The sequence below is a fragment of the Astatotilapia calliptera genome, chromosome 6 (assembly GCF_964374335.1).
Source record: "Astatotilapia calliptera chromosome 6, fAstCal68.1, whole genome shotgun sequence".
Classification (NCBI taxonomy): domain Eukaryota; kingdom Metazoa; phylum Chordata; class Actinopteri; order Cichliformes; family Cichlidae; genus Astatotilapia; species Astatotilapia calliptera.
This window is the reverse complement of record NC_137427.1, coordinates 123,888-148,607: the sequence shown is the minus strand read 5'-3', so window position 1 is coordinate 148,607 and position 24,720 is coordinate 123,888. Positions and strand designations below refer to the sequence as shown.

At 44.1% G+C, this 24,720-nt stretch overlaps 1 protein-coding gene across 1 annotated transcript in view; it reads right to left on the bottom strand.

Annotated features, from left to right (window-relative positions):
- The window catches only part of LOC113023509 (outer dynein arm-docking complex subunit 3-like), a 29,591-nt gene extending 5,749 nt beyond the window's left edge, over positions 1-23,842 (bottom strand). The window contains exons 1-6 of the mRNA XM_026169574.2: positions 23,634-23,842; positions 22,327-22,448; positions 21,996-22,073; positions 18,708-18,893; positions 18,477-18,578; positions 135-260 (exon numbers count right to left, since the gene is read on the bottom strand). Coding sequence (XP_026025359.1) covers positions 135-260; positions 18,477-18,578; positions 18,708-18,893; positions 21,996-22,073; positions 22,327-22,448; positions 23,634-23,682 — 663 coding nt within the window. The 5' untranslated portion in view covers positions 23,683-23,842. The remainder of the gene's footprint in view (positions 1-134; positions 261-18,476; positions 18,579-18,707; positions 18,894-21,995; positions 22,074-22,326; positions 22,449-23,633) is intronic.
- Positions 23,843-24,720: the final 878 nt, after the last annotated feature.

Sequence of the window (24,720 nt, the reverse complement as noted above, 5' to 3'; positions counted from 1 at the left end):
GATGTAGGCTGATGGTGGCGAGTTGTGAGATACAGTGACTCCTTCATTTATGACTCTGGCAAATCAGCTGGATAATGTGAGCGATGCTGAGTGTTTCTTAATCTGAAGTCACAGCAAAGGAAATTACAGGTCACCTTAGCAGCTTCTTTGGAGAGCTGGCTGTCAGTATTCACGACCTGCAGACTGCGAAGCTCCTCTCTGTGCTTCAGGATTTCTGCTTGCAGAGTGTCGAGCTGGCTCTGATACGCCAGACTCTCATCCTGAAGGTGGTAAAGTGAGAGAAATGCAGGCAGAAGCACAAATAATGCAAAGCGATCAACAAATTAACATCACATCAATGCATATGTTGCGCTCTAAAAGTACTTATAAAACTTCAATTTTTCTGAATTGTGGGGAAAATCTTTAAAGACCATTCTTATTTAATTGTGTTTTGTTTTTGGACACATTTCTAGTTAATTTTTGTAGTTTACTGGCTCCAGGAGGTCAGAGTTCAGATGTGTGATGTCATCAGTAAGCGCAGAAAAAAAAAAACAGTGTCTGAGACGTGAGGGAGCGATGTTTTGCTGATGATACGCTATTCTGCCTGTAAACTCCAAACCTGAACTGAGGAGAATAAAGTTGCAAGAAAAAGGAGAACGGAGTCATGTCTCTCTGAGGGTGCAACATAATCTTGGTGTTTCCGCCCGGTTTGGAGTTTATACCGCAAAGAAGGATGAGCTACATGTGACTAGCCTCGCTCACTACCCCCCCACCTGAACTCATACGGCAGTGCCATCCCTCCAAGAAAAGGCAGTGAAGGTAAAAGTTTTTCGTCATGTCTAAAGTACAGCAGATGTCTCCTGATTGGGAGCAACTTCTTGAGGAGACAGAGGAAAAGTTACTTACACTGCTAGCACCGGATTTGAATGAGATTTGTGCTGCCCTCAGTTTAGCCGTGGATGAAAGTGAAAAAGACTTACCTCGTAAACTGAGGCGGCGTATTCTCCAGTACTTAGAGGGAGAGGATGTTACTGCACGAGAAGATGAAGGAATGTCTCTGTTGTTGGAATTAGATGACAAAATTTATGAAGTGAAGCAAAAGAGATGCGAAAGTAATGCCCCGTTGCCTCAACAAGTGGTACAAGAGCACCACCCTGTGGCTGAAAATGTGATAGCACCCAGTAATTCAGACGAGCAGAGAGAAAGTGTTTCTCATCTGAATGCTACACGAGTCACCCCTGTCGCCACTCAAAGTGTCCCTTTTGTACACCCACTGTACCGACGGGATCTGAAAATAATGGGACAAATTGGAGAACCAAACCAAAAGGACAAATTAACATGCACTAGCTTGGAAAGACAAATCCAGAGGGCATTGAAGAGGGGATATGATGAAGGAGCCAAAAGAAACTCCAATCCAGTTTTTGATGCGAGCAATGGATTTGAGACAACAACTTGTTCTTGCTTCAGAGAGAGTTAAGTCTGGTTTAAAGTACAGTTCGGAGCTCATCCAAAATCAGTTTCTCCAGACAGTACTCACTGGCCTCCATGATGACACCATCCGAGCTGATGTGAAGCTATACCTGCAAAATCCTAAAATCACAGATGAGGTTCTTCTGGAAAAAATGACTGCGGCATACAGTCTGGAAATGGAAAGAAAGAATAAGCTGTCAGCTGCATCAAGAGCAAAGATGATCAAAGTTGCAGCAGTAAGTGGGGAAGATCAAGAGGTGGAAAAAGAAAGCAGTATGCACACATCAGACAGTAAGAACAAGCAAGGTGGAGCGGTCAAACGAGACACATTAATGGATAAAGTTGATCAAAGCAACAAGGCTATATGTGAGGCTCTGCAGAACCTCACCACTCACATTGCCAGCCTCCAGCAGACCGTTAAGCCTCAGCACATGAGAATGGTCGAACCACCTGACCGGAAATACCAGTCACAGCCTAGGAGCACAAACGTTAGACAGTGCCAGCAGTGTCAATCATCTAATACAGGAAACAAATGTGACCACTGTTACAAATGTGGCAGTACGGAACACTGGGCAGCAGGTTGTCGTAGGAAAAAGTGCTCAGCTAATTCAAGTAAGATCGAAATCATACTTAACCCTGAAGGGGAGAAGCACCAAACCGACCCATTCAGCCTCAAAGCACCCCTCACTGGTAAACAACAACAAATGGCGAAGCTGGTAGGCAAAAGATGCCAGGTCCGTGGCTTCTTAGGAGGTGTGGACACCACAATATTGTGGGACACCGGCTCACAAGTATCGATAGTGGGGACGAACTGGAGAAAGAAACACCTGCCTGATGCTGAAATGAGGTCAGTGGAAGAGCTGCTCGAAGAGGGAGCTTTAGAGCTCTCAGCTGCTAATGGGACCAGTATTCCATATGAAGGATGGATAGAGACTGAGTTCAGCCTGTCCAAAAATGCTGTTGCTGGGATGAGCAACAGGCCCGTCCAAGTTCCAATCCTAGTCGCCAGCGGTGACATTGAATGCCCCATCATCGGCTTTAATGTGATAGAAGAATTAGCTTTGAGAAATGACACCAGCAAAGACTGTATCCCCCCAGGGCATATGCTGGACAGATTGTGCTCAGCATTCGAGGTGGGGCGCAAAACTGCAAGAGCTGTCCTGTCTGTCCTAAAGAAACAAACGCCTGACAGCCATCCCCACATAGCCCGAGTAGGAAGGCGACCTGTGACCATCCCGAAGCGTAACATGATGACAGTGCAATGTGGTTGGCTAAATAAGAGTGTGTTGAGTGGGTCACATGCAGTGTTGGAGCCGAACTGTGAGACACCATGGCCAGCAGGCCTAGTTGTTGCAGTGACTGTGGAAAACATGACTGACCATGATATCACCCTCTGTAGTCGCACTACACTGGGGTGGCTGCACAATGTTGATGCTATCTACATGCCACATGTAAAATGTATGGAGGGTGAGCTTTCTAAGACATCAGACGGAAGTACTTCCTTACCCACAGTGCAGTCCAGTCAGACAACAAAAACTGAGCCCTGGGACCCACCAGTGGATTTGAGCCATCTGACAAGTGACCAACAGCAGCAGGTAAAACAGATGCTGAGGGAGGAATGCAATGTTTTTGCAAAAGATGACTGGGACACGGGATGCATTAAAGATCTAGAGCTGGAGATACAGCTAAAAGACAAAGTGCCTGTGCAAAAGACATATACCGTATTTTCACGACCATAAGACGCACTGTACTAAAAGGCGCAGTCTCAGTTATGTGTGCCATTACTGTATTTAACACACACATAAGGCGCACTGGATTATAGGGCGCATACAAGTACCGTATGCGTATTTAAAAATAAAGCGGGAGCAAACCCGAGTTCGGTACCTTACTCACATTTCTATTACCGGTAATCGTCATCATCAACAACACACAAGCATACAAGTGTGCGTATTTAAAAATAAAGCAGGAGCAAAACAAAGTTTGGTACTCACATTTTTATCATCAATCAAACCCATGGAAGTCCTCATCCTCTGTGTCTGAATTGAACAGCTGCGCTAAATCTCCATCAAACATGCCAAGTTCACTTTCTTCACTGTCAGAGTCACTTTCCGTGCCGTGCGGCTCCTCGGAAATGATGCCGGCTTTTGCGAAAGCTCGAACAACAGTGCCAGCAGACATGTTAGCCCAAGCATCTACAATCCATTGGCAAATTGTGGCGTAACTCGCCCGGCGCTGCCTTCCACTCTTGGTGAAACTGTGGTCTCCACCGGTCATCCATCGCTCCCACGCCGCTCGCAGCCTTACTTTGAACGGGCGGTTCACACCGATGTCCAGCGGTTGGAGTTCCTTTGTCAGGCCTCCCGGAATGACAGCAAGCTCACAGTTCATTTGTTTCACTAGTTTTTTCACATCAGCTGTGAGATGGGCACGCATAGAGTCACAGATCAACAGCGATGGTGATGCGTGGAAAAAACCACCTGGTCTCCTTACATACACCTCCCTCAGCCACTCTTTCATCATTTCCTCATCCATCCAGCCCTTTTCATTTGCCTTAATGATGATTCCTGCTGGAAACTTCTCTTTAGGCAAAGCCTTTTGCTTAAAAATCACCATAGGCGGCAGTTTCTGTCCATTAGCATGGCAGCCAAGCACAACAGTAAAAGAAGACTTTTCATACCCCGTTGTGCGTATCGCTACCGTGCTGGTCCCCTTCTTCTCCACAGTGTGACTCACCGGGATGTCAAAAGTGAGCGGGACCTCGTCCATGTTTGTGATGTGGCTGGGCTGGATGTTTTTGTCGCCAATGTGTTTGCTGCAGTAGGAGCGGAAGATGGCCAGCTTTTCCTTATAATCCGCTGGAAGTTGCTGCGCTACCGTAGTCCTGGTCCGGATGGAAAAATGGCACCGTTTCATAAAATGAAAGCACCAAGACGGACCTCCTTGGAAATGTTCAATGTTCATCTCTTCAGCTAGTGAAACTGCTTTTAGCCGAATGGTGACCGTCGAAACGCTTCTCCCGCTCCTTCTTTGCTCGATGATCCACCGCTCGAGTCTCGGGCCACCTCGCCTTATGTCCGCGGAAACTCAGCTGCGTTTTCTTGACCTGCCGGAGCTTGTTTTCTAGCTTCCTCCATTTGCGAACCATCGATTCATTAATCTTAAATTCTCTCACCACTGCTCGATTTCCATGTTCCTCCGCATAGCTGATGGCCTTCAGTTTAAACTGTGCTTCATAAGCGTGTCTCTTTGCCATTTTCAGGGTTGTTAAAACAACGATGTTCCACATAATGCACATACCTGTCCTTTTAGACAGGTATGTGCGATTGTCCGGTATATACGATCAACGCCCACACTTCACCCTTTAGCGTTCTCATGGTGTTCTCTACTACTTTACTTCTCTACTACTTTTGTGATTATCTGTTTCATGCGCCTCATTTTACTGTGTACAGTGACAATAACCCGCTGACATGCGTCATGAAGTCAGCGAAACTTAATGCAGCTGGACACCGCTGGGTGGCGGAGTTGGCAGATTATCGGTTCACTCTTAAGTACAGGCCAGGGGCAGCGAATCGAGATGCAGATTTCTTATCAAGAAGAGGAAAGCCCATTGAAGACATCATGCACGAATGCACAGAGGAATGTCAGCAAGATGACATTGAATGTATTGGGAAAGCCCTAGAGAGAGAGAAAACAGGAGAAATGAACTGGATCTCAGCTGTCACCTGTAATGTCAACGCGCTGCCAGAGGGATGCATCGTCTCAGAACCAATTCAGCCGTTTGCAGTTGACAACATCAGAGACACCCAGGATGCAGACATAGCCATCCCTGAAAAGAACACACACCTACCTGAAGCATAAAGAAAAGATGGCGGAGAGTGAGGCAGTTAGGTACCTTCTTCGGCAGTGGCCCCATTTGCAGATTGATGGAGATGGCATTCTGAGGCGTGAGACCACCAGGAGAAAACAGTTTGTTGTTCCTGATTCATTAAAGCCCATGGTCTATAAACATCTACATGAGGAGATGGGACATTTAGGAGCAGACAGGATGGTTGCTCTCGCCAGGCAGCGCTTCTTCTGGCCTAAAATGAGGCAGGAAATGGAGCACTATGTCACTCAGGTGTGTCGCTGTATAAAGAAGAAGAAGCCTAACAGAATAACCAGAACACCAATTCAGAGCATTGAAACCTCTGCGCCGTTTGAGATGATATCCATTGACTATCTGCATTTGGACAAGTGCACAGGAGGTGAAGAATACATACTCGTAGTTGTGGATCATTTCACCAAATATGCCCAGGCATATGCGACAAGGGACAAGTCTGGGAAGACTGCGGCAAGAAAGCTCTTTGATGACTTTATCATGCGCTTTGGTTTCCCATCCAAAATACACCGTGACCAGGGGAAAGAATTTGAGAACAATCTTTTCCGCAAGCTTCAAGGCTACTGCGTATCAACCATTCTCGTACCTCCCCGTACCACCCACAGACCAATCCTGCAGAGCGCTTCAATAGGACCCTCCTAGGTATGCTCCGGGCACTTGATGAATCTCAGAAGTCAAGATGGAAAGACCATTTGAACAAAGTAGTTCATGCCTACAACCCGACTATGCACGAAGCAACAGGATTTTCTCCATTCTTCCTTCTCTTTGGCGTGAACCAACCTTGCCTATCGACCTGCTCTTCCCAAAAAGAGAAGAAGAGAAGAGTCAGTCACGCAGTGGCTATGCAGAGAAATGGAGGGGAGTTATGCAAGAGGCCTATGCAATTGCAAGGCAGAACATGAGAAAGAGTGCAAGAAGGGGACAGAAAAACTACAATAAACGTGCATGGAGCTCTGTGCTTCAGCCAGGTGACCATGTCTTGGTGAGAAATCTCACACCCAGAGGAGGTCCTGGGAAACTGCGCAGCTATTGGGAGGATATGATTCATGTCATCACCGAGAGGAAAGGTCCTGATAGTCCAGTGTATGTGGTTGAGCCATTGCAGGGGACAGGAAGAAGACGAGTGTTACACCGTAACCTACTGTTGCCGTGTCCTTACCTGGTTGACGAGTCTGTGGTGTGTGAAAGCAGCCTGAAAGAGAAAAGCCATGGAAACAAACAGAGACAGTCAGCAAGAAGACATCATCAGACCAAGCCCGATACTGACCAAACAGACACAGGCAGTTCTAGTGAAGATGACTGTCACATGTGGACAGCACTCAGATATGCTGATCCACCCCTCGACCCAGAAACAGAGGATTTCTGCCCCCAGAGTGACGCACTCGGAGAGAAGTCTGAGCCTGCTTTCAGAGCACAGGGGCATCCTGAAGAGGAACAGGTGGAGGAGAGACGCAGTTTGGAGGAGGAGGTTGAAGCTCCAGCTGTTGGACCCGAGGGTGAGCAGAGCGATGCTGAGACATGGAGGCACAAGCCAAAGAGAATGAGACAGCCCCGGCGTGTCTACACATATGAAAAACTAGGCCAGCCAACAGTCCAGCAATGGAGCACATGCCCTGTCAGTGTGAACAGCCCTTCAAGTGGCATCCATCATTCCTCTGTCCCACCATCATTCATGTATCCTTTACAGTATCAATAGATATAACAGAAAAACACAGTCAACTTCACAAGAGAGTTTAATCTAAGCGTAACATTACAGTTGCAGTTCATGTTGATGTAGTATTGACACATGTTACAGTTAAAAGAGAAACAGGTACTCTGAGCATTATTACTATAATAAATAGAGGGAAGGTTTATCATTCTAGCGTCAAAGAGTTAAGACAGTAGTGAGTACAATATGGGTTTACTGAACTCATGGTTTTGAAGTGTGTAATCACATGATGTTGGGGTGTAAATGGTATTTTCCTTGTCCCACTGCGAAGATTTGGCAGGCCCACCAATACTTCGAGGGATAACCCACCCTTCAGTACAAAAGGACTATGAACATTTAGTTTTGTATCGTGACCATGAGAGACTTGTCCTGAGATACCAAGAGATGGTATAGCCTCTCACCCAGTAACGTGTAATATGTGTGGAAATACTTGTTTGCTCACTCATCTTTGGTTAAATGTTCTATTTTTGGTAAATTGTCAAAGATTAGAAAGAAAATGTGTGGCAACATTTTTCTTTTGTGGGGGAGGGTGTTGCGCTCTAAAAGTACTTATAAAACTTCAATTTTTCTGAATTGTGGGGAAAATCTTTAAAGACTATTCTTATTTAATTGCGTTTTGTTTTTGGACACATTTCTAGTTAATTTTTGTAGTTTACTGGCTCCAGGAGGTCAGAGTTCAGATGTGTGATGTCATCAGTAAGTGCAGAAAAAAAAAACAGTGTCTGAGGCGTGAGGGAGTGATGTTTTGCTGATGATACGCTATTCTGCCTGTAAACTCCAAACCTGAACTGAGGAGAATAAAGTTGCAAGAAAAAGGAGAACGGAGTCATGTCTCTCTGAGGGTGCAACACATAAAATATACAATATTCTGATTTCACTAATACAACATTTATAAAAAATAAACTTTTAATTATACTACCCTCAGACTTCCTATAATCAGACCCCATCTGGTCTTTAAGTGATGATGTGATGAATCCTTCCGGGTCCAAACTATGCGTTATTAAGGCTGTTGTGTTTTTAACATGTTTTGTATCTCTATCCCATAAAAACAGTCGGTGATCACTGTCGGCCTCTCTCGGTTTTTATTACCGTTGTTCATTTTGTGTGTGAATGGGTGGATGACTGGATATGTAAAGCGCTTTGGGGTCCTTAGGGACTAGTAAAAGCGCTATATAAATACAGGCCATTTACCATTTTAAAGCACAGTTATCAAAACCTTACGGTGTAACTACAGCCCAGCCCATGCAGCAGTATATTAATGACTAACCTCGTATTGTGGATGGATTATCTCAGTTGTTCTCCTGACTGAAGTTTGGTCCGTTTACAGCATCCTGCCATGCGACTGCATTTGTCTCTAACCATCAAGAACCTTCACATTAACGTTTATCGAGTGGAAAAAAGTTAGCGTTCATCCTCCAGCTTCACTGTGTTTATGTTATGCAAACATAGCTGTGTAGCTAGCGATTACGTAGCACATCATTATATACCAGCTAGCCCAACTTCAGTAACCTTACAAACGTCACTGCTGTTTAGTTTCCTGTCTTCATTTATGTTGGAAGTGATAGCAGTGTTAACTTGTTATTTTCTGTTATATCGCGAGAGTACTATTGCCCGCGGTGAGTTGTTACAGAGATTGAAAATGTGACGTCATTCAGGGGTAAAACCGCAAAGAATTCTGGGAACTCGTGGCAAGAGGTACTAGCGCACGCAGGCTTTCAATTGAAATCAGTTACACAGCGATAAAAAGAAACAAAAAATGGCAAGAAGCTGTTTTATTATTAACTGCACAAGCCGGGTGAGCGACAGCCGCGTGAAGCCGACGGGTAAAGCGAATGGTTTTTATTGGATTCCGGCGTGGAAGAGAAATTGTCCAAGCCATGTTTCCAAAGTCAAGTCAAGTCAAGTTTATTTATAAAGCACATTTAAAAACAACCAAGGCTGACCAAAGTGCTGTACAATAAAATACAATTATAAAATACAATAAAACGCAAGTACATAAAACACCTCACTGATAAAAAAAATAAGTTAAAAAAGTAAGTTAAACCTTGCTAAAAGCCAATGAGAAGAGGTGAGTTTTAAGAGCAGTTTTAAAAGTTCCTAGGCTTGTGGAGAATCTGATGTGAGGAGGTAAACTGTTCCACAGTCTGGGTGCAGCCACAGCAAAAGCCCTCTCTCCCCTAGTCTTTAGTCTGTACCTGGGAACATCTAAAAGCATCAGGTCTGCTGACCTCAAAGATCTCCTGGGGCGGTAAATGCTAAGAAGCTCTGCCAGGTAAGGAGGTGCAGTACCGTTAAGAACCTTAAAAACCAGCAGTAAAATTTTAAAATCAATCCTAAAAGCAACTGGGAGCCAGTGGAGAGAGCAGAGGACCGGAGCTATGTGGTCTCTCTTTTTGGAACCGGTCAGCATGCAAGCAGTAGCGTTCTGCACCAGTTGGAGGCGATGCAGACAGGAACGATCTAAACCAGCATAAAGGAAGTTACAGTAGTCCAGCCGTGATGTAATAAAAGCATGGACCACCCTTTCTAGATCGTTCCTGCACAGGTAGGACTTGACTTTAGCTAAAATCTGTAGATTGATAAAAAGATCCCTTGACTACGGAGCTGATTTGTTTATCAAATTTAAAAGCACTGTCAAAAGTAACACCGAGGCTCTTAATGGAGGAAGTACATTTGGAAGTTAGGGGTCCCTAAGTCAAGAAGAGGTGATGGATGGCCTGGATTGCCGCTATCCGAAGACCTAATATAACGTTCGAAAACACTCCACCTCACATGTTAGTCTGCTCCAAGCATTTCCACAAAGGTAAGTGTTTTGTAGTAGTTAATACGTCTTATATGGCGCTGAACAGAAATCATCGCGCTATGCTCCTTTGTTTATGTGGCTGTGTGTAATGTTTGCTGTGTTTTGTAGGCAAACCAGCCTACAAAATGCTGGAATGCGATCCAGACTGGGCACCCTCTCTCAAACAGTGAGATTTGATCAGTTAAGACAGAGATCGAAATCAAAACAGCCACGAAAAGGCCCGCGTTCCTGTGGGGCAGAGACAGCTCATCCAGGCGAAATCCATGCAGGTAACATTGTTAATGTACATAAATAAATTCCACTTTTTCCACATTAAGTACTGTGTCTTGTTTTTGCACATAAAATGAACTTGTCTTTGTCTGTATGCATGTATATCTTTCAGCACCAGTCACTACGAAAACTACAGCTGAGATCCAACCACAGCAGATAGCTTAAACATCTGGCTTTCTACAGAAGCTTTCACCTGGGGACATAGTGCTCGCTGACCGGGGTATTGATATCAAGGAAAGTGTTGCCTTAATGGGTGTCACTTTAAAAATTCCAGCATTTACACGGGGTCGTAGTCAGCTACAAGCAAAAGATGTGGAGGACACACGAAAACTGGCACATGTCTGGATCCACGTAGAACGCGTTATAGGCTGTCTACGGTCCAGGTTTTGTGGTGCCATGTGAAGGTGAGAACATGACTTTGCTGGATAAGATAGTCGCTGTATCATGTGCGCTCACAAATATGTGCCCAAGTGTTGTTGTGAAGCAAGCAAGTGATGAATAACTGTTTTCCAATTTGTTGTATCAATTTTTTGTGGTTGTTGTTTTTGTTTTGTTGTGCAGCTGTGTTTTTATACAAATCAACTAATAATGCACAACGGTATACTATTTTGCCTTTGTCCTGTAAGCTTCAATAGTAACATGTAACACTGTTGTCAGTTATAAATAAAGACAGTCCTGATGAAAGACTTGTGCAACACTTACTTTATTTGTATCTAGTACAAACTGAAAAGAAAAATAGATTGCGTTGGCCCATTCTGGACAAAGAGATAATTTACAGCACAGCTGTAAAGTGCAGTAGTGCAAATCGGCAAATATTTACAACAAAGTATAACTGTTGTGACAGACATTTATAGCAATTTAAACACGTTCTAATAATTCACTGTGAGTGACAGAACAACAGGTAACACAAACCATAAAGTGCAGAGTACAGGAAGATGGGTCCACCCAAATGTGACACTAAACATGAAATCACAATAAAGTCCTTCAATATAAGAGTTGTCTGCAAGCTTTTTCCTTCCTTTTTTTTTTGTCACGGTAACATCCATGGAATGTGGCCCTTGTGAAACACTGGTTTCTGGATCAGTGTAGTGATTGGCCAAGAGCTCTGGCATCACGACTGCTGCTTGTGGGGTCTCGATTTAAGGCTTCGTAGGTATTGTTGTCACAAGCCGGCTTCGGCATCCTCAGCGTCGCCTGGTCCAGCCTCTGCTTCTGCCCCGTCTGGTCCAGCCTCCTCCTCGCCTGGTGCTGCGGGGGCCACGCCACCTTCAGGTCCCAAACTGCCGCCTCGACATCGGCGGTCATCTGCCAGGCCGCTCGTTGGGCGTCATCGTCGATATGGACGACCTCCCAAATGCCGCCGCTACCTTCCGCGCGGCCGGCCTCCGGACTTGTGTCGCCGCCGCCGTTGCTGTCCGCACGGTCGGCCCCCTGAACTGTTTCCCCGTCGCCGCCGCTGCCGTGTGCACGGTCGGCACCTTGAACTGTTTCCACTTCGCCACCGCTGCCTTCCGCGCGGTTGGCTTTTGGATCTGTGTCGCCAACGTGGCCGGCCTCAGAAGATGAATTGTCCTGGACTTCTGAGTTGTCAGCCTCCGGGCCGGCCTCCTGAACTGTGTTTTGTTCTTGAACTCCAGCATGTGTGTTTGTTTTGGACAATTCACTTGGTTCGCTGGAGCTTGTTTTTGTTCGGTGTTGGTCCCTCCGTCCTGGACCCAAACTGGACACAAACTTGTAAACCTCTTCTAGGATTGGAGGGTAGAAGGGTTTCCAGTTCCTGCAGAGTCTGGCTAATCTTGCTCTAGAGGGCATCTATAGTGAAATAGACCTGTCTTATCTTTTCACCTAGAAGCTGATTTTGTGCTCCCTGTAGAATCAAGTCTGCTCTGTATCCCCTGACAGTGGATTTAAGGCGCAAGCTCTTAGGAACAACTCTGCTTTCTCTGCATCTCAGGTTGAAACGGAGATGGTTCCTATAAGCCGCTAGTTTTCTTGATTCCCTTTCATACTCCCACACCAGTTGAAGGGTGCTCCTTCCAAAATGTACGGCAATATGTCTGTGAAGGTTCTCAGTCATCCAGGTCATCATAGACCTGGGTGACTGAAAACCCTCACAGACATTAGAGATGAAAATACTACAGAAAGCTGCAATGAAAATGAAGTTCTCATTGTAACTGCTGAAATGTCTACAAAAGAGAAACAAAGTTCTTGTGAAGCTTCATAAACAGTTTGGCCATGCATCTGCAGAGAGGTTATTGAGACTCATCTAAAGCTCTGTCAATACAGACCAACAATGTGCATTTATTCTGCAAGAGGTAGATCATGACTGTGACATTTATCAGAGATATTGCAAAACCAAGCCGAGAGCTGCTGTTGGTCTACCTCTGGTTTCTGAGTATAATGAGACAGTAGCGATGGCTCTACATGAGCTGGAGCCTTCACATCATCGACCACTTCACACGCTTCAGTGACGGCAGCATCGTAAAGACAAAGAAAGCTGCAGAGATCGTCAACTCCTTCATTCACACCTGGATAAGCATTCACGGTGCCCCCAGACAGCTCTACACAGATAACGGCGGAGAGTTCAACAACACGGAGCTTCGGGACATGGCTGAAAACTTCAACATTGAGGTAAAGATAACGGCGGGGTATAGTCCCTGGAGCAACGGACTACTGGAGAGACATAACGTGACACTTACAGAAATCCTCCTGAAGGTAAAAAAGGAACAAGGATGTGACTGGCACACTGCGTTAGACTGGGCCCTCATGGCCAAAAACAGTATGCTGTACATGGTTATAGTCCACATCAACTTGTGTTTGGCCAAAACCCCAACCTTCCTTCTGTGTTGATGGATAAGCCACCTGCCTTAGAAAGCACAACTGTAAGCGCAAGAGTAGCTGAACACACATCAGCATTACATGCTTCCAGGAAAGCATTTACTGAGGCAGAGTGTTCAGAAGGGATCATGAGAGCACTACACAAGCAACTTGGGCCTACAGATGACAAATATGAGGCAGGAGATAAAGTATACTACAAACGAGTCGACTGTACAGAGTGTAAGGGTCGAGGTGTAGTTATTGGGCAAGATGGAGCTGTTGTATTTGTAAGACATGGGGGGACTCTTGTAAGAGTACAGCAGTCAAGGTTGAGTAAAGTGGATGCACAGAGTGGAGATAAACAAATACCACAGAGTACTACTGATGATGACACTGACAACAAAGACACAGTTGAAAATGATGAGACAGAAGCACCCGATGGTGAACAGAGTATTAGTGAGGAAGAAGAGATCACTAGTGACAGGGAAACTAACACTACAGTAACATGTCTATGACACAGTCTTCTACATACACTGATCCTGTCTCCTCTGCAGATGTAAAGTTAAGGGCAGGACAGCTGATCACTTTTACGAACAGAGACAACGGTGTTCAACATACAGCCAGAGTGCTAGGCAGACCGGGAAAAGCAAAAGGGCAATACAAAAACTGGTACAATGTGCAATATCTTAAGCCTGATGGTAGTGAAGGTGAAAAGAAAGCTTTAGACATGTCACTTGTTGATGGTCTTTGCACTGAAGCTGAAAACAGAGATGTAGATGTACTAATAACAAAAGATATCTCCTTTGATGCTGCCAAAAAGGAGATTGAGAACTGGCAAAGTAATGGCGTGTTTGATGAAGTGAAAGACCTGGGTCAAAAATGTGTGTCTACTAGACGGTTCTGTACACTCAAAGAAACTAATAATGGTATCGTCCCAAAGGCCCGACTTGTTGCGGGTTTGAAAGACTCTCCAACATGTGCATCTGAGTCCCTCAGACTGGTGCTAGCTGTGATATATCAAAACAAGTGGAAAATGAATTAAATGGACATTACATCTGCCTTTTTGCAGGGAATGGAACTGTCAAGAGACATTATCTTCATCCCCCACCTGAAGCTGGCAAGGACAATGTTCTATGGAAACTAAAAAAGTGTGTGTATGGACTTGCAGATGCTTCACTTTATTGGTACAATAAGGTCAAAGACATTATGGTCAAAACTGGTGGTAAAATATCACAGGTTGATCGCGCAGAATGAACTGGGACTCAACAGCCGTCTGTGTGCATGGGTGTTGGACTTCCTCACTGGCAGAACTCAGGTGGTGAGGGTGGGTAGATGCGTCTCTAGAAGCATCACCATCAACACAGGAGCACCACAGGGGTGTGTCCTCTCGCCACTGCTCTACTCCCTCTACACTTCAGACTGTGTGGCCACCCATGGCTCCAACACCATTGTGAAGTTCGCTGACGACACAGTGGTGTTGAGCGCCATCTCCAACAACGATGAGGCGGCCTACATGGCTGAAGTGAAGAATCTGGCATCACGGTGCCATGATAACCACCTCCAGCTGAACGTTGGCGAGACCAAGGAGCTGGTGGTGGACTTCAGAAGGAGTCAGCACAAAGACTACAAGCCCATTATCATCAATGGAGCAAAAGGCTAGGCAGCGCCTGTACCACCTACGACAACTGAGGAAGTTCAGGGTCTCTCCTGAGATCCTCAGGACTTTCTAGCAGGCGCTGTGGAGAGAATCCTTACACAGAACATCACATCCTGGTTTGGGAACAGCTGTGTTGAGGACCAAAAAGCTCTCCAGAGAGTGATCCATACAGCAGAACACTGCTGCAGGATTGCTCTCCCCCTGCTTCAGGACACCTACACCAGGAGATGCCGGACAAGAGCAGCGCAGATATTGAAGCACCCGTCCCATCCTGTAAACAAACTGTTCCAACTTCTGCAATCGGGTAGAAGGTTCCGCATCATCCGGGCAAGGACAGAGAGGCTCAAGAGGGTATGGACATTTGTACAGTTAATGATGTAATAGAGGCACATCAACAACTTTACATTGATAACCTACAGCCGGTTCAGTTACAAGCAGCATGGGCTGTACAGAGGGATGCTTCCTTAAGTGAAACAGAACGGGAGCAACTCAGGTCAAAAATAGGACAGATTTTGTGGGTTGCCAAACAAACGAGGCCAGATGTGATGTTTGACACATGCAGCCTTGGATCTAATATCAAAGGTGCAACTGTGCAGTCCATTCATGAAGTGAACAAAGTTATCTGTAAACTTAAGGCAGAGAAAGTGACTCTTAAGTTTCAGAGCTTGGCTAACAGTGAGGATTTGGCACTGGTTGTTTTCAGTGACGCTTCTTTTGGTAACCTTCCTGATGGTGGTACTCAAGGAGGGACATTAATCGTCCTTATGGGTAAAGGAGGAAAGTTTTGTCCTCTCTTTTGGCAGCCTAAGAAAATCAGGCGTGTGGTCAGAAGTACACTGGCAGGAGAAACTCTTGCCATGTCAGATGGAATAGACACTGCGGTATTCCTGGCAACACTTTTTTCAGAGCTTACAACTGGTAACACTGGTCTGAACGCTCTTCCTTTGATCTGTGTGACTGACAATCATTCCTTGTTTGATGCACTCAAGTCCGCTAAGCAGGTTACAGAGAAGAGACTGAGGCTAGAAATGAGTAGCATTAAAAAGCTCATACAAGCCAAGAAAATCAGACAGGTTTGTTGGTCAGATTCCAAATCCCAACTTGCTGATTGTCTGACAAAAAAGGGAGTTTCACCTTTAACCCTTCTAAAAGCATGAGATGAAGGACTCTGGATACTGTGAAGTTTTCTTTGCATTAAAATGCACTATTGTTTATTGTGTGCAGTGATAGTATGCTTTAAGCAAAGCAAAGCACATTGAAGTGTTTCTGTCACGGCTGGCAGGGTGAGCCGTGTAGTGTTGGAGGAAAAGGAGGACCCAAAATGCAGGCAGCCAACTGATGATATGAGAGGGTTTATTTACAGGTGACAGTGGCAGAACAGACAACGAATCATGAGAAAACAACTGAAGAAACCTAAACTAGGAGAACTAAATGACAAACCTGAGAGCATACAAAAGGGGTGTGGGGCAGAGAGACGCAGAGACAGGAACGGAACACCATAGAACACAGATGAGCCGACAACGAACACAGACTGACACCCACTATATACACACACACACACACACACACACACACACGGTAATCGGGTAATCGCACACAGGAGGGAAGAACAGCTGATCTGGATACACATGATGACTGGAGGACACAAGCTGAACACAATGACAAAAGACACAGACCTTCAGAATAGAACAGGAAATCCAGAACACGAGCCTTCAAAGTAAAGCAGGAAACACACAGACTGATTTACAACACAACACGGGGACATGAACAGAGCACCAAGGACAGACACAGGTAGGGCTGAATATACACCAAACTTCAGGTTCAACCCTAAACTAGTACAAAATCAGAATAAACACAAGGCACAAAAATGAACTTCAAGGAAACACAAAACGCTGGGTCAAAATGACCCAGGACCCTGACAGTTTCCTGGATGTTCAACAAAGTTGACAAGTTTTTTTTTTGTTTTGTTTACTCACACATATATGTATACAAATGTTTAAAAGGGGTGTTTATATTTTTATTTTTTTAAAAAAAAGAGGGAGATTGTTAACTTGTTATTTTCTGTTATATCACGGCCCACGGTGAGTTGTTGTTATTGTGTGTGAGCAGTAAAACATGGAGTAACGAATAAAGCGCTTGGAGTGAGACCACGACGTCATGTCTTTTGACTTAACAAGCAGAGCTGTACGTTTGAATTTTTTTTAGAAATCTCTCAGTCAGAACATGCTATATCATGTTTAGGTGGAAACTACCGAGCTAACTTCCTGCTAACGTCTAACTCCGTTAAATGTAATAAATCCTGTTTTCATGGATGCCTGGATGTTAAACTTAATTTAAACCTTATAAAGCAGCAACGCTGATCATTGTATTATGCAGGTGTCTGCTAACGCCTAAAACAGAATTAATGCTGAGAGCAAAGACCAAAATAACCATTTTCAGAGACCAGCTTTGCAGTGAGTGTTTCAAAAGTACACTGAACAAAAATATAAACGCAACACTTTTGTTTTTGCTCCCATTCCCCATGGGATGGACGTAGAGACCTAAAATTCATTCCAGATACACAATATAACCATCCCTCCCAAACAGTGGTCACAAATCAGTCCAAATGTGTGGTAGTGGGCACAACTGCTATATTGAGATAATCCATCCCACCTCACAGGTGTGCCACATCAGGATGCTGATCTGACATCATGAGTAGTGCACAGGTGTACCTCAGACTGCCCACAACAAAAGGCCACCCTGGAATGTGCAGTTTTTTGCGCTATTGGGGGTCTGGGGACCCAGAACCGGTCAGTATCTGGTGTGACCACCATTTGCCTCATGCAGTGCAACACATCGTCGCATGGAGTCTATCAGATTGTCAATTGTGGCCTGTGGAATGTTGGTCCACTCCACTTCAATGGCTGTGCGAGGTTGTTGGATATTCGTGGGAACTGGTACACGCTGTCGTATACGCCGGTCAAGCACATCCCGAACATGCTCAATGGGTGACATGTCCGGTGAGTATGCTGGCCATGCAAGAACTGGGACATTCTCAGCTGCCATCTGCCCTGAACAATGTGAACCATGATTCATCCGTGAAGCGCACACCTCTCCAACGTGCCAGACGCCATCGAATGTGAGCATTTGCCCACACAAGTCTGTTACGGCGACGAGCTGGAGTCAGGTCAAGACCCCGATGAGGACGACGGGCATGCAGTTGAGCGTCCCTGAGACGGTTTCTGACAGTTTGTGCAGAAATTGTTTGGTTGTGCAAACCAATTGTTCCAGCAGCTGTCTGGGTGGCTGGTCTCAGACGATCTTGGAGGTGAACCTGCTGGATGTGGAGGTCCTGGGCTGGTGTGGTTACACGAGGTCTGCGGTTGTGAGGCCGGTTGGATGTGCTGCCATATTCTCGGAAACGCCTGTGGAGACGGCTTATGGTTGAGAAATGAACATTCAATGCACGGGCGACAGATCTGGTTGACATTCCTGCTGTCAGCATGCCAATTGCACGCTCCCTCATTGCTTGTGGCATCTGTGGCATTTTGCTGTGAGACAAAACTGCACATTCCAGGGTGGCCTTTTGTTGTGGGCAGTCTGAGGTACACCTGTGCACTACTCATGATGTCAGATCAGCATCCTGATGTGGCACACCTGTGAGGTGGGATGGATTATTTCAATATAGCAGATGTGCCCACTACCACACATTTGGACTGATTTGTGACCACTGTTTGGGAGGGATGGTTATATTGTGTATCTGGAATGAATTTTAGGTCTCTACGTCCATCCCATGGGGAATGGGAGCAAAAACAAAAGTGTTGCGTTTATATTTTTGTTCAGTGTATATAACACAAACCGTTACAGGAGACGGTGCCGACAAAGTCTTGCGTTTTACGAGGAACGCTGGACTGACCTGTAAGTGACTCTTTAATTTCAGGTAGTCAATCATGATGTTCTCGGCCTCCTTGCACTTAAACTGGCTTTTTTCCAGACTGTTCTCCAGGACCCGCAAGTTCTGAAGACAAACACGAATCATTGCTCATTGTGACCTTTGACCTGCACATCTTATAACAAATGAGAACCATATAAAAAGAAACTCAGAGGCAATGACACTTTTTTGTTTTTGAATCAGAGAGGTAACTACCATGGCATTCTCCTCTTTTTTCAAAGTGCGAACACCAGGGGGCGCTACACTGTGCTCTGGTTTCATTCTCCGGTACTCCATCTTCAGCTCTTCACGGCGCCTCTCATAGATCTCAGTGCCATGTTTTAGGGCATTAAGACGCTTCCTGTTGGATAGCACGCAGTCGTCTAGTGTTCCAATGATCTCCTGTGAGACATGCAGAGGAGGAATGCAGTGCAGTCATGCATGCGGACCATGACAACAGATTTAGTGTGCAGTCCCGTGAAGAACTAAGAACACCCTTAATTGATTGATCATCATCGGTGTGAGCAGGTCTACAGAATTCAGGTATGTTAACACAATCTTCCAGTGAACTCACAACAAGCTCAGAGAAACTGCAAAAGCCCTTCATGATCCTTTTTCTCAGTCAGTCTTTTTCCTTTTGTAGTTTTTTGCTTATTATTGCTGTCATTGTTAGATATCTTCAGTTTGTTAGCCTTTGGTTTGGATTTTCACCTGTGTGTCTTTCTGCTTAGCACTCCAGTTTTGTGCACCCCCTCCCAGTCTGTTTTATCAGCTCTTAAATTAGAATAACAAACATTTTTCACCAAAATTCAGGTGAAATTCCTATGGTGGTCACTTTTTACCGGGAACTCCACAGATTCAAGGTTGATTAAAACACTCAAAATTCACTGAAAGAAGTGCTCATCACGTTTACATGTTCAAGTGCATAGTGTGGAGGATGTCATAAGGCCTGGAGGCAATCACATGTAAAACACAATATTTATGAGTGTTTTAAGTCGTAAATCGGGGCGATTTGACCCGATCATGACAGGAAGGTTAGTTTGCTCTTTTTTTCTTGCCTTTTTCAGTTTGGTATTCTAGCTCATTTTCTCTTTTATTCTCAGCCCTGATTCTGTCCTTTGTAATTCCCTGAGTTTGTTTTCCTGCCTCCTGCACTCTCTGTGTCAAGTCTGTTTATTTCCTGAGATCTGTTACTTGTTTTACCTTGTTGGGTTTTTTGTCTTTTGTGCTCTGTATTTAGTTTTACATTCCTTGTCTTGTTTTCTCACTTAGGTTTAGCTGCCCTCCCTGGCATGCCTATTTGTTCCTTCAGTTTGTCTCAGTTCTTTGTTGTGTCCTCTCTCATGGTTGCATGTCTTCTAACTGTTGGCTCTTTAGTTTTGGACCCTTGTTCCTGGCCAGCCTTTGTTTTGTATTTTGAGTTTATTTCCTTTCCTGTCCTGCATTTGGGTCCAAATCTTGTGTGCCACGCAGCTGGACGTGACAAACCCAAAACAGCTTTAGCAGATAGTCTGCACACCTTAGTGAGCATGTTAAAGGTTAAGGGCCGCGGAGGACTGATGATTTAGGGACCTACGAGTCACTGAGTGGACCGTGGACACCTCTACATACCCAAGTATTCCAGAGTCAGTGTGAGGCCATCTGTCCCACAGCTAAAGCTCGGACCAAACTGGGTCATCAACGCGATAATGTTGATGACCCAGTTTGATCGGCATGAGCACCATTTCCAATAGAACGACTGGAAAACCAAAGAATCAAGGTGCTGCAGAGCTCAGAGAGGTGTGCAGAAATGAATGGTGCAAACCGCAGTACCTATCCCTACAACTAAAACTTCAAATGATTTCACGTTGCGCTTACATGACTCTGGTAATTAAAACCTTGGAAAAGATCTTTAAAGTGTTATTTGATCCCCCATTAATGGTAAACTTGATCCTTCGTAATTTGTTCATCAGCAGAGTGAATGCTTTGATGATGCTAAACCCTTTATATTAAAGTCTGTCTAAGAGCACCTCAAAAAATCCAGTCCTCACGTTAGACTTCTGTTTGCTGACCTCTCTGCTTTTAATAAGACGCAGCCTCACGTTCCAAACTCCCAGAACAGCTCCTGATGCTGACTTTAAACTTCCTACTGACGAGTCGACAAGTCCTCGTTAACAAATGTCCGGCAGGACTGTGTCATGCTCTGGTTCCCCTCAGGGATGTGTTCTCGTTATTATGTATGCCGACAGCTGCAGGACTTCTTCTGAGGACAGATTTATAATTGCCTGATATCACTGTCCTCTGAGTCTGTCCACGGCCCTGTTTCGCCTGAATTTGTGAAGTAGTGTGATGATAACTATCTGGAGCTAAATGTGTGTCAAAAACAAAAGAAATGATCATTGATTTCAGACGCGTAACCCCGAGTATAAAGCCAGTGTTATTTGTGAAATAGTGCAGTCTTATAAATATCTCGGCACAGCCTTTGTCAAATATCTCCATCATAAAACAGGATCAACAGAGAATGTGTTAGTGGGGACGTTTTATGGCATTTTTATTGTTCATTTATTGAAAGTCTTTGAAGATTTTCTTTTATCTGCTGGCTCAGTATGTATCAAGGATAGAAACTCGCTCGGCAGTGTTGTTAATAAGTTGGTCGCCGTGACCTTGGACCCGGCCCAGTGTAGAATAAACTAAACTTAAAGTCCTTCATTAAAATTCAGAAACCTAAAATCCTCGTTTCTCAGCTCTTAGATTACTTACTGCTGACAGATGATGAATATTTCTGTGAATTTCTGTGAAAATATTTCTTCATTTCCAGTTAATACTTGTACAGCTGCTGTTATTGTGTATATATTTATTTATATTTCTCATACATTCTTATATAGTTCTATATTGTGTATTTTGTTGTACAGTTATTTTATTTTCAACTTTAATTTATATATTTATCTTTATCTTATTCTTCCCAGTTAAATTTACCCTTCATTCTAATTTGTGTTGTACAGTTATTTCATTTTTAACCTTAATTTATATTTTATTCCTTCCTAGTTAAATTTACCCTTTTTAATTTTTCATATTTATTTCCTATCTTATTCATAGCCTTTTCCTTTTTTGTTCTCTTTAGGTCACGAGCAGTTGTCCAAGCATTTCACTACATATCGTACTGTGTATGACTGTGTACGTGACAAATAAAATTTGAATTTGAATGTTTATTCTTATACATTTCTCCTTGTTATTCTATTTATTTATTTCATCCTTATGTTATTTTTCTTGATCTCAGCTTTACTGTGCATCAAAGCTGGTTTAAAGACTGTGTGTTATGTGTAAGCTGCAAGCAAAAAGCTCTTTTGGGGATTAATGAAGTCGAATCTGAATTAGTGCTGTCAAGAAGAGTGGACCAAAATTGATAAAGTCAGAAAAACAATGCTGCAGCTTATTGCTGCTCAGTCACTGGCGGACTTATTTCTTCACAGTACTGCATTTCAAGTAAAATCGGAGTTCAGGGTGCGTGCACAGGCTTCCTCTCACCTTCACAGACTTGTTGCGGTAGGACTCCCTCTCCCTTGCTCTGTTTTGAAAGGCCGCTCTGATCACCTGCTCATCACGCTAAGAGGCAGACACCAGTGTCACCAAAAATGAATTCTAAAACACATTTTTTGCATGAGATAAACGTGGTTAAAAAAGAGGAAAAGAAGGAGGATTGTTGTCTCCAGCTTCATAAGGACCATAAATGGCTTCCAGCTAGGTAGGCCAGGTTTCTCAGTCTGTGTGTGACTGCACTATTATCTTCTTTATTTTAAATTAAATAAAGTTCAGATCAGCATTCAAACATCTTTAGCTTGTGTTGTGACCATCTTACAGCATGAGCTCCCGCCAGCTTCCTGTGCAGCCTCCTGTTGTCCTCCCTCAGCTGATGGATCAGCTCCTGGTTCTTCATGATGGCAGCTTCATGTCTGTCATAGCACGCTTTTCTCTCCACCTCTATGGACACGTTTCATCACCACCACAATAATACAGAGAAACAGGTGACCCACAGTCACCTGCTGAATTTATTGGCTCTAAGTCAATTATAAGTGTTAAAGTTCATTTAAGAACCTAAATGGCAGTTTGCTGTTTTTCACTAAGCTGCTTCGTCTCGACTCTTTGTGTTCTAGGTGTTGCACTTTCTGCAGTTTATCACAGATGTGAGTAATGAAAGAGCTGTGTGAGATAACTGCGTAAATCATGCTGATTGTAAAATGCTTCATAAAGTTAAAATGAAATATCCTCAAGCTGGATGCCTACCTGTGCTTTTCTGTGCCATCGTTTTTTTCTTCTGATGAAAGAAAGATGGAACTCAGCAGGACCCTGAGTGTACCTGTCAGATGGTCACAGCTGTTGCTCGATATAACCAAAATAAGGTTGCACTGTTTTATATAAAATTAAAGTACACCTTCCTCAGACAGACAGACCACTGTTGCTTGTGTTTACCTCACAGCGACTGTATGATTTACATTCATTAGAGGGGATTTCAGATGAGGAGTAGCGATCATTCAGGATGGAAGTAGAACCTCCATAATACAGATCTGATTGTCACGAGAATCAAGCTATGGCTCATGTGTAAAACAAATCATTATCTTCAGTAATCAGTCCCAGGTGTTTTGGAGACTATACAAACAATAACATTGTTGTTTAAATTTTATTTTATTTAATAACTGTACAGTACTCTCTGTTTATAGTAACCATTGTCCTTAATGTAAATATGTAAGAAAAATTGTGTATGTTTCTGTCCTGTGTACTGTTTGTTTGTATATTTGTCTTTTTGGCTGCTGTTACAACCAAATTTCCCCTTGTGGGACAATTAAAGGATTATTCTATTCTATTCTATTATTTATTTTACAGCTGAAAATATCAATCACAGTTTAGGGCACTGAGAATTTTAGAAGACAAGTCGTTTTATTCATTCTCTGCAGCTCATCTAAAGACACTGATCAGCTGCAAGTGTCGAAACTTTGTCGTAATCGACACGAACTGGAGACAGCAAGCGTCTTTATCCGTGAGCTCTTTCATCGCTCAAATCTGTGATTAACTGCAGAAAATGCAACACCTGGAACACGAAGAGCGGAACAAGCCGCTAAGGTGCACCGGCTGCCTCCAGCTGAGCTGAAACCCGCCGAACAAACTTACCGAGCAGTCTGATTTTCCGCTTCAGCCCCGTGATGTGTTCAGCTGCCATCGCTGTGACTTCCTTCAGTCAGTGGCGGAAAACGAAGCCTTTGTTTCTGTTGGAGTTGGTCGCAGTGTTGCCTAGCAACGTGTACACCTAAAGCCAAACCAGGGCTCGTTGAATGAATAGTCGCGTCATTCTCCATTCAATCCAGTAAGGATCGCTGAGTCTCGCGATAGTTCAGGTGTTGTGCCAGAAAGTGATTGCCGTCCGCGGGAGCGCGCAGCTGCTTAAAGCTGTAGGGCCCAGATCCGTTACATAGACGGGATCAAACTGAGATAACGTGCTGTTACGTTTCGGTGTTGTCAGTGTTTTGTTTTTGCGTGACTGTCATGTGTTTCCTGTTTTATTTTGAAGGTCTGTTGTTATCTTAGTGTGTTCAGTTTACGTTTCCTTGTCTCGTCAGGTCTAATTTGCCCCAGCTGTGTTTCCCTCCTGTGGTCCATTCCCTGATTGCTCCTTCTATGTATTTAAGCCCTGTGTGTCAGTTGGTCATGGTCGCGATCTCCCCCGTGTTGTAAATAGTTTGGTGTTTTGTTGTAAATAAATAGTCTGTTGTAAATAGCTGTGAATGGGTTTGTTAATATTTTCGTTTGAGACACCTTCGTTTTGGGATTTTGGTGGAGAGCTTTAGTTTTTTTCTCGTGTGTTTTTTTTCTTATTTCTATTTTCATACGTTGCACGCCGGTTGCCTAGGCCGGGGTGTAACAGTGCAAAAAACACATTCATGCCTCTGTTATTATGGAGGGACAGGAGTGACTTGAATGAATGAATTAAATTGGCCATTAATTAATTCATTAAATGTTTCATTAATTATTTAATCAGAATCAGAATACTGAGAAATAGCTCTAATATATACAGATCACTCAATTATAAATATCAAGAATGGACAGAGGTGATTATAAATAAATATCAAGAATACTGACAAAGAAAATTACAGAGTAGTAAAGAGTGTGCGCAAAAGACTGCAACTATTGTAGTGTTTACAGTGTGTTAGAGGAGGAGTTGTACAGGGAGATGGCCACTTCCTGTGCCATTCAGTGGTGC